Source organism: Andrographis paniculata, unplaced genomic scaffold (assembly GCF_009805555.1).
Source record: "Andrographis paniculata isolate CXL003 unplaced genomic scaffold, ASM980555v1 Contig53END, whole genome shotgun sequence".
NCBI lineage: Eukaryota > Viridiplantae > Streptophyta > Magnoliopsida > Lamiales > Acanthaceae > Andrographis > Andrographis paniculata.
This window is the reverse complement of record NW_026137588.1, coordinates 1770988-1781655: the sequence shown is the minus strand read 5'-3', so window position 1 is coordinate 1781655 and position 10668 is coordinate 1770988. Positions and strand designations below refer to the sequence as shown.

The window sequence follows — 10668 nt, the reverse complement described above, 5'->3', positions numbered from 1 at the left end:
GTAGATTTAAAGACAAAAAAATCTCGTTACAAAAATTATATTTTCTTATAGTGAATTTCTGTGAATAATTCTTCCAACCACCAAAAATTTATATTTTGATTTATCCGTATCTATCTTAAATCATATATTACGACAACAAAAATCCAAGTCATAAAGTAAATCGCACCAAACCAAATATACAATAAACAAAATATGAGTGAATCATAGTTCCGTAATCGATGGATATCACGAAAAATAGTAAACATAACATTACAGTCAAAATAGTAGAATCCATACAATATTAGAGTTTAAATACCAGTACGAAAATAAACAAACGGATGGCGCACCAAAATTGCCATCGGGGTCACGGCAGTTCTGCCGGGAGTTCGTCCTCTTGAGCTGCTGCATGATGGTATTTGTCATCATCTCCCGCTAGAAACCTTGTATTCTTACACTGCTTTCATGAACAACATATAGTATTGTCAATCTTATAGATATTTGAGTTGTTCATGCAAATAATGCAGAAAGTCGGTAACCCTATTAATAATGTTTCTATTTAGAATAGCCTTGTGCATCCTATTATACATCCAAGCTCGTCTAGGAGTTGTCATGTCTAAGTTATTTGCCTCTGAAATAATATTTATTAGACAAGCAAAAATTCTTCATCAATTTTATGACAATCAACCATTGAAATCTTCAATAGTAAAACAAAAATATATTATCAAAATTTTGAAATAAAAACAAAAAAAAAAAAAAAAACTAATCTACAATCCTCTTTCTTTATAATTTCCAACACATTTTATTAAACCCCATTATTCATTAGCATTTATTGAATTTTTTTTTTTCTTATTTAAAACATAATAGTGCTAGCTCCAAAATACAAGATACAAAAATTCATCGAATCTTCTATTCATTCTTCCAAACCAAAAATTAAAATCTAATATATTATCTGAAAGCTCGTGATTTTTAACTTAAATTCAAATAGCATAAAATGATATATATATATATATATATTTGGTCTTGACAAGGTCAAAAGTGCAATTGAATTTTGAGAAGGTTGCTCCAAAAATAGTCGAGCTTATAAATATATAGCACAAAGAAAGTTAGCATACATACACATATATATATATATATGTATATACTCTATATTTATAGGTAGGTAAATTTGGTAGGCATATATACAGGTAGGCAACTGAAATAGATTCATAGGTTACTTAGCTAAATGTGTAATCTTGTCCTTTCTTTGGTGAAAGAAAGCTTGCAAATTTCATGATCTCATTACATTTTTCCATTAAACAAATATACACAATAGCGCCTAAAATAAAAACTAAAACAATTCAGATAGCATCCAAACTCAATGAACTTGTGAAGATATACAAGTGTAATAATACCATGTAGCGAATAAATATTGTACTGAATAGAATTGATTTTGTAATGTATTTCTCTAGTAGAACATGAGCAAACTTGTTCCGCTAGAATAAACAAGCCAACCATAGATTACAAACTTCATGAAAAGCTAACAAATATTTGATGACACACCAAACCATGCATAGCAATTAGAAGTGATAGTCACAACTAGAGTTTATGTTTACAATACATAATTCATACATTTAAAATTAGATGACCAAACATCAAATGTGAAAATTTAAAATCGAAAGGAGATTATGCAATGGTTTAGGAAAAAATTATGAAGCTGTTAAAAACTAAACTGACAAACAAATTCATCACTGGCCAACCGAAAACAATGCATTTTCTTCAATTTTTACAACTAACTAATCATTACATAATAATTCTCAATGCAATAGAAATTAATCAAACAAATGCACCAAATTTGATTTGTCACTGATAAACTAGTCGGGCCATTTGTTTGTTACCTAACATTGGGCCATTTAATTAGTTTAGTTTAGCCTATTTTCATATTGCTATAGGTTGTTAGTTTGTTTGATCTGTTGCATATATACATACACTTATATACATATCAGGTCTGTACAAAAGAGTGTTCCGCAATCAATTTAGAATAGAAAATTTCTCTTCCTTGTTTTTCCCTAAAATCGTCATGGTATCAGAGCGCATGAGTTCGATTGATTACTGATTGATTACCGATCTTCTATTTCATTTGATTAATTTGATTTGTGATTTTTTATTTCACTGAGATTGATTAATTCTCAGCCTCATGGTCTGTTCTGCTGCTATTATTTTCTTGTTGTAGTTTGTTTGAGAAATTGCAAGATGCTTACAGATCTGTCACTCTCTTCTGGAAACACAGTTAATTCATCCTTGGAAATCTTTTCTCATGATCAACCTAGCATGAGTCTTGTTCGTCTTCAACTCACGGAGACAAATTACTTGATATGGAGCACAGTGGTCTTGAGAGCTCTCTCAGCAAAAGGAAGAAAGGGATTCATGACTGGGGAAATTAAACGACCTCAAAACCCAATAGCTGCCCTAGAATGGAAAAGAAATGATGATATGGTACTTGGTTGGCTGTTGAACTCGATCTCTCCAAAAATTACAGTTGCGCTCAGTCTCATCAAGAGAAACTAAAACTTCGCTATAGTCAACACAACGACCCTCTCATTAACCAAAAGATGAGAGAAATCAGTAGGCTCTATCAAGGTAATCTCTCTATGGCTGCATACTTCAATAAAATGCAGAGTTTGAAAGATGAGCTGTCCTATTTGCCACCTGTGCCTATTGATAGAAATGAATTTGATCTGTATCTCCACAACCTAGATGCAATTGATTTGATGGGCTTAAATGACAATTTTGATGCTGTAAGAAACCAAATATTGATGATGGATCCTTTGTCGGATGTAAACAATATATTTGTATACTCTCAACTGTAGAGAAACAACAAGAGGTACATGATATGTTAAAAGATCATTCACCCATTGTGTTACTTGCTAACTCAAGAACCAGTGAAAGAAAGTTGGATAAGTCATTAAAAAGGAATTTGGTGTGTGATCACCGCAAGAGAAATGGACATGTCAAAGCTGAGTGCTTCAAAATTCACGGCTATCCTGAGTGGTATAAGGAAAGATTGAATAATAAAAGAAGGGAGACGTTACATTGCAAGCAGGTGAGGATACGAAATTAGCTGCTTCATATAATGTTGCATTTAACTCTGCATTCAATAGTACCTCATCTTCATTATCCAATGAAGCCTTAAGCGATCTAATACAAAGGGAGATTAGGAAAGCTTTTGAATCCTGCAAAACTCCAGTTGAAGAAATCAATATTTTCAGCACTCACCATACAAGTACTGTTTGTCTCAATGCATCTAATGAGGTGAATAAACTTAGAGGTTGGGTTCTTGACAGTGGAGCCACATGTCATATAGCTAATGACAGAAGGTTATTTGATTGTTTGATACAACTTGATAGTCCTATTAAAGTCTTCATGCCCAATGGAACAGTGCAGTTAGCAGAGTGGATAGGCACAATGAAATTTGAATGAGATTATTACTCTTCTTGATGTCTATTTTCTCCCTACCTTTAAAACAATTGCTTGGTATCCATATACAACTTGTGCTTGTTACCATAATTATATGTGATCTTCAAGAATAACCAGTGTTTAATTCAGGACCATGATCATCATGTGCTTGGAAAATGAGTGCTTGAAGGACATCTGTTCTATCTGGAAGGTCACACCGATCAAGTGCGTGCTGTCAAGCTGGATACTCCTTGTCATCAAAGATTAGGACATCCATCCAGTTTGGTAATGCAGAAATTATTGTTTAACTCTACTCTTATGAATAAGGATGTTGCACATACTACTTCTCTACCTTGTGATGCTTGCAATTCAACCAAAATGAGACATTTACCTTTTGGTTTGAGTGCTAATAAAGCTGATTCTTCCTTTACCTTATTACATCGTGATATTTGGGGCCCTTATCACTTACCATCTACTTGCGGAGCCAAATATTTTTTGACTATTGTAGATGACTACAACATAAGCACATGGATTTTCTTGCTATCACTAAAGTCTCACGTCTTAAACGTATTTGTTGTGTTCATCAAATTGATTCATACTCAGTTTAACTCCAAAGTAAAGAACGTGAGAACAGACTTTGAAGCCGAGCTTACTTCTCTGGCTTTCAAGAATCTATTACAAGAGAATGGAATTGCTCATTACAAGTCTTGCCCATGTACTCCACAACAGAATGGTCGAGTGGAGAGAAAACATCAGCACCTCATCTTCATTGCTAGAACCTTGCTTGTGCAAGCCAATCTACCTACTGAGTTCTGGGGATAGGCTGTTCTAACAACTACTCACTTGATCAAAATATTCTCCCCAGTCCTGTGTTGAATTGGAGATCACCCTATGAGATTTTATATAACAAGAAACCAGATCTTGATGGACCGAGAGTCTTTGGCTATCTGTATTTTATTTATAACACAGATCCTACAAGAAATAAATTCAGTAATAGAGGAGTTAAAGCTATCTTCATGGGTTATGAAAAAGGAATAAAAGGTTACAAAATTTACATTCCCTCCACAGACAGTTCTTGATCTCTAAAAATGTGGTCTTTTTTGAATCAGTGTTCCCTGGATTAGATTGTACTGCCTCTACCTCCAACTTTTGCCTTTCCCATGTGGTTGGTACTGAGGACAGAAAATCTTTGCCGGTCGATAAGTTCACCTCTACAGACACCCCATCCCCTATTCAACTAACTTCTCAGGCTTCTCTATCCCTGGTTGCTGAACCTCAGTCTTCTACATCTAGTATTCCCTCTTCTCCTGATACAATACAACAATTGCACTATCATCTGTGCCACCTTCTACACGGCCCTATAGGGAGGTTAAGCAACCTGGTTGGCTTAATGACTACGTCTGCATGTGTACTGACAACAATGATGAGCCGATCTCTTATCTTGAAGCTGTGGATAACACCCATTGGATACAGGCTATGCAAGAGGAACTTGATGCTCTTGAGTCAAACCATACATGGGACATAGTTGCAAGGCCCAAAGAAAAAAAGGCTATAGGATGTAAATGATATACAAAATTAAGAGAGACAAATCAGGAGCAATTTCTCAATATAAAGCTCGGTTAGTAGCCAAAGGCTACCTGTAGGAACAAGGGAAAGACTTCAGTGAAAGCTTTGCACAAGTAACAAAATGCACTACAGTTCGACTGCTCTTGGCTATCGGCATTGCTAAAGGTTGGCTTATACATCGGATTGATGTTAATAACGCTTTTCTGCATGGAACTCTTGAGGAGGATGTCTATCTCTAGCCCCCTCCAGGGTACTCAATCCCCCCCCCCCCAAATCATGTGTGCAAATTGAGAAAATCCTTGTATGGGCTGAAACAGGCTCCAAGGGTTTGGTTCTAGACTCTCGCAACGAAGGTTCTTGCCTTTGGCTTTAATCAGTCTCCTCATGATCACTGTTTTTTTATTCTTCACCGAGGTCCGGATATTCTAGCCTTGACAGTTTATGTGGATGACATTCTTCTTATTGGTTCCTCTGTGGGATTGATTAATAAAGTCAAGACCTATCTCCATGATATTTTCACCACTAAAGATCTTGGTGACGCCAATTTTTTCTTGGGCATTGAGATTAAACAGTCTTCCTCTGGTTTGATATTATCTCAGCAACGGTATATCGTTGACATCCTTGAGGACATGGATATGCACTCTGCTTCGGCTGTTGCCACTCCTTTACCACATGGGATCAAGTTGTCAGCTTCTGATGGTGAACCTTTGGATGATCCTGCCTCATACAGACGTCTCATTGGTTGTTTGTTATATCTCAACTTTTCTCGTCCTGATCTTACTTTCACGACACAACAGTTAAGTCAATTCATGTCACACCCCACTTCTTGTTATTGGAAAGCTACTTTGCATGTTCTTCGATACCTCAAGGGCTCCGTTAATTTCGGGTTACACTATTGTGCCGATCTTGCATTGAATGTCACGGCCTTTGAAGATGCTGAGTGAGGTGCCTACTTGGACAGCCGAAAGTCTATCTCTGGCAATTGTATTTTTGTTAGGAACAATTTGGTTTCATGGAAAGCCAAGAAACAAACTACTGTCAGTCTCTTTACCGCGGAATCGGAATACCGTAGTATGAGCTCGTGTACGAGTGAGCTTGTGTGGTTATCTTACATCTTTCATGCATTGCGCCTTGAGTTCCTTACCCCGGTACCACTTCACTGCAACAACCAGGTTGTTATTCATATCACAGAGAACTCCGTGTTTCACGACCGGACCAAACATATTGACATCGTCTGCCATTTCATCCTCCATTATTATGAAAACAAATTTCTTATTCCCGTCTTCACGAACAGTGGTAATTAGTTAGCTGATATTCTCACGAAATCGCTTCCTCGTGCGACTTTCGACCTGCTTCGCTCCAAGCTTTGCAATGATACACTTGGCGCGACGGGGGGTAATAAACTAGTTGGGCCATTTGCTGTTACCTAACATTGGGCTATTTAATTAGTTTAGTTTAGCCCATTTTCATATTGCTATAGGCTGTTAGTTTTTTTGATCTGTTGCATATATACATACACTTATATAGATATCAAGCCTGTACAGAAGAGTGTTCCGCAATCAATTTAGAATAGAAAATTTCTCTTCCTTGTTTTCCCTAAAATCGTCAGCCACTTTTCTTATTGCTTTCAGCGAATTACTTCTATAACAATACAACATTTTCCCAAACTTTACCTTACATGATTTTCCTCTTTGGTAGGATAGATAAACATTCAATTAACATATCATATATTGTTTTACTTGACAATTAATACTCTCTCCGTCAAACTTAAGAGTCTCATTTGCATTTTGCGTCATTGTACTTAATATTAAAAATATCTTTATATTTGTATAAATTTTTACACAAATGTCATTATAATAATATTATAAGACACTAATAGAAATGTTTTTGTCATTTTTTTTTATTTTGTACTACGTTTTCATATAATAATTAATATTAAAAAATCAGCATGTAAAAAGTAAATGAGACCCTTAAAGTGGGACGACTCGAGACCTAGCAACACAATCATTAATCATATATCCGCAAACGGGAGTCTCAACACGCCCCCTCAAGTACAAGTGGAGGTATGCGAAGCTTGCACATACATATGCGCACAAATGAGTATGGTGGAACTCGAGACCTAGCCAGACTCTGATACCATGTTGGATGCTTAATGACCGTCTCATCTAAAAGCTCGAACTGTTAGGAAAATGAAGTCATTAATCATATATTCGTAAACGGGAATCCCGAACTGTCAGGAAAATACAGTCATTAATCATATATCCGCAAACGGAAGTCCCAATGACTACTTTATAATTTTTATGCTGTAAGACATAAGGGATTGTCAAACAAACACTCTAAATCAGGAAACACATAAACAACAACAACAACAACAATAATAATAATGCAAAACCAAAACAGTTTAATGAACCTACATAATAGCCTTCCAAGGAAAAATGAGATGCAACAAACTGAAAATATATTGGTGTTTAATGAGACTTATCATAGGTACAAGGGCTTGAAGATCACTGTGAAATCATACAACTATAGAACTACAACAGTTATAAATACATAGTATAACATATATTGAAGTCAGATGGAGGCAGAAGTCATCTTTAACCAAAGAAGTGAAACTCATTCCTACTAGCGAGAGTAATGCATTTTATAATAAAAGCTCATAATAAGCCACAAAGTGATTGAAAATGCTGACAGAACAAAGTAAAGAATGAAATTAGGAACCATATAATTAGTATTGGTTTAGTCAAACACAGCAAGACATGCCTATCTCAAACAAGTTTAATATGAAAATGCCTTATACAAATGTTTTTATAAATTCCAGCCTTTCAACATGTAGAAAATTTTTTTGCACACAAAGCTTTAGAAACATTGGTGAAATGGCTAAGCATAGCATTAATAAGCACACTGAAACTGCTGCAGCGATTTACAGTTCAACCTTTGGCTGTTATAAAACATGAAAGCAGTTTGATAAGGTCTGGTCTAAACACCTGTCATGCATCTATAACAAAACTATTTGTCCTCACCTCCAAAATCATGGGTTTTGATGGAATCAAAGTATCAAACACAACTTCATAACAAATCATTAACAAAAAATTCTCAAGAAGTATCTATAACAACACTTAAGCTAACTGCAAGCACCTTTAAATATGTGCTCCCAACCTTCTCTACATGGTTACCACACTCATAAAAAATCTGTACAAATGAAAGTTCACATTATCAGTGAACCAGAAATCCAATGAATGAGTTACCCATTTCAATATTTTCCACATAATCCTAACTCTTCCAAAATAGAAAAATCATACCCATCTATAAATAAAGAACATTTCTAATCTAAGCATTCTCATGTAAATAAAATAATTTAAAATAACAAATTGGGCGAAAATCGAAACCCTTAGTTATGTACAAAGTACCCAAGTCACAATTCGAAGAGGCTTGTTGCAGACTAAATAACTGACTGATGAAGACAAGAAGAAGAAAATTCAAACCGATGGAGTTGTTCTGGAAATGTAAAGATTTAATTGAAAATACAACCTTTTCAAGAGCTAACATGTCTTTGACTTGCTATCTAAAGAGTTATTCTGCTTTTAGTGTAACTAAAGTAACTGTAGGCCTGATGTCTAAATATTTTAGTAAGAAAATAACTACTTGCAAGTACAAATGAATAAAATTCACAAAATAGAAAATTAAAATTCATATCCCACTAGCTAGCATTGTATGGACTTTTAGCCAATATAGTTACAAATAGTCCTACCTACCTTCTTGGCCATTCATGCCCTCAAAATATCAGCATAGGAAGCTTAGTAAAGTGATCCAGTGGATGCATGTACTAGTAGCATTTACCTATTACTTTCACTAACCTTCATCAACAATGTAGCAAAATGAATAACTCCTAATATAAGTAAAGATGGTCTGAAAAGATTCCTTATGACCACAATGGATAGTAACAAACTCTATTTACATATACATACACATTAAATGAAAACATAAGGTCACAAACAGTGAGAATTGCATAAAAGGAGCAACTACTTAACTCACACGAGCCCTGATAACAAATGGAAATGATATTTGTGGATCCATTATGTCTTGTAACAATCTTTGAGAAGAAAGGGAAGGTGTGCATTCTCTGCCAACATTGAACAATACGCTTCATTAACCATTCTAATGACATTTTTACGAGACAGCTTCGTAAGAATGAAGAATATTAGTATTCAAGAATGATAATTAAGCAATGGCATTAACAATTATAATTTCCTCAACACTTAGTGCATTGACTTGCAACATTCATTTAAAAAAAGAAAAAAATAGTTGTTGCAATGCATATAAATAATGTAAAATTCGTTCATGAAAACCAATACATCAAAAAAATTTGCAATATGTGCAAGTAATTTGTGACCGAAGTCAATCCCCACCATATGTGTCATCCCATAAACAAATTCCGCAAAAACAATAGCATACCTTCAATTAGAATTATACAAAAAGGCTGAGATATGAAGAATATTAACAAGGCACTAAATAAAAGAGAATAATCAATTACAATAAATAATCTTTTTTTTATGAATAGAAAAATGAAATAGTATTAACAAATAGAGCAGTTGCATGAAGTACAATGCAATGCGGATAGTAAAGATATGACAAGTACATCAATGAAGAAATGATAATCGACATCCAGAACAATCCATAATTTAAGAGAAGAGAAGCAAGTAAAAGAAAAGAAAGAGAGAGATAAATACTTGACTGTTTACTCTCTCTAGAACCTCGAGAGAGAGATAAAGTAATATGTTTATGTTCGGTGCGCAAAATGTCATCCCAATTGCCTACCCTGCATTGAACACTGCCCTCGCCTCTTCCCTAATTGCCTACCAAATCGTGCATAACTGATAAACCTCGAGTTAAAAGCCCTAATTTTTGCAAATCAATGTTCTAAGGAGCATTTCATCGAACAGTTGGAGGACTCCAAATCCATACCTGAGCAACATGATCCCATAGATTAGAATTGAAGGAGGTGTGGCGAGGATGATCTGAGGGAACATAGTGGTGGATTTGATGGTGCCATTGAAGCGGACATCCTTGCCGTGGCGCGAAACTTCGTGCAAAGCCTCCGACCACCACTCGCAAGCTGAGACCTTGAGGAGAGGGATAGATGCCGCCTTGTTCACTAGCTTCTGTACCTTCTTGTCCATTGTCATAATTTATGATTTTATTTTAATTGAGTTTGTCATATTAATCTAATTTGAATTTTTAGCGATTGGTGATGATTAATAAAAGAATATATTAAAATCTTTAATTTAAGTTTTTAACTATAAAATCTTTCTAATTTGTTACTATTAAATTACAATAAGTTACAAAATTATAATAAGAAATAAATTAATTTTAGTTACAAATTATAGTTTGCAGTTAATAATTTTTTACTATGATAATATTTATTAGCAAAAATTTTTGCAATAACTTATAATTTTTTTATAGTGAGAATACTTCTGCCGTTCAAAACATCGTCACTGTTTTTGCGAGTCATTATGTAAGTAGGAATTAAATTTCATCCGTAAGTAATCTGGACGGAGTCGGTTCCATCCGTAATTACTCACAAAATTTATTTCTTGAATAATCCAGGCGAAATTCAATTTCTTCCATAATTTCATCGATATTACTCCAAGTTAATTTCGTAAATAATTTTCATGAGTAAAACACAAATATCTT

General features: G+C 34.7%; 1 protein-coding gene across 1 annotated transcript; it reads right to left on the bottom strand.

The window, feature by feature from the left end:
* Positions 1–202: 202 nt before the first annotated feature.
* On the bottom strand, positions 203–10154 carry LOC127255155 (uncharacterized). Its single transcript, XM_051280549.1, has 3 exons — positions 9940–10154; positions 9010–9097; positions 203–433 (listed from the first exon to the last, which is right to left on the bottom strand). The coding sequence occupies exons 1-3, from the start codon at positions 10152–10154 to the stop codon at positions 344–346; spliced, it is 393 nt and encodes a 130-aa protein (XP_051136506.1). The 3' UTR covers positions 203–343.
* Positions 10155–10668: the final 514 nt, after the last annotated feature.

Coding starts and splice junctions, on each gene's coding strand:
- LOC127255155 (XM_051280549.1), bottom strand. CDS start 10,154: ATGGACAAGAAGGTACAGAAGCTAGTGAACAAGGCGGCATCTATCCCT. Junction 9,098..9,939: donor TATGGGATCATGTTGCTCAG/GTATGGATTTGG, acceptor CAATGTTGGCAG/AGAATGCACACCTTCCCTTT. Junction 434..9,009: donor CATTTGTTATCAGGGCTCGT/GTGAGTTAAGTA, acceptor TCATGAAAGCAG/TGTAAGAATACAAGGTTTCT.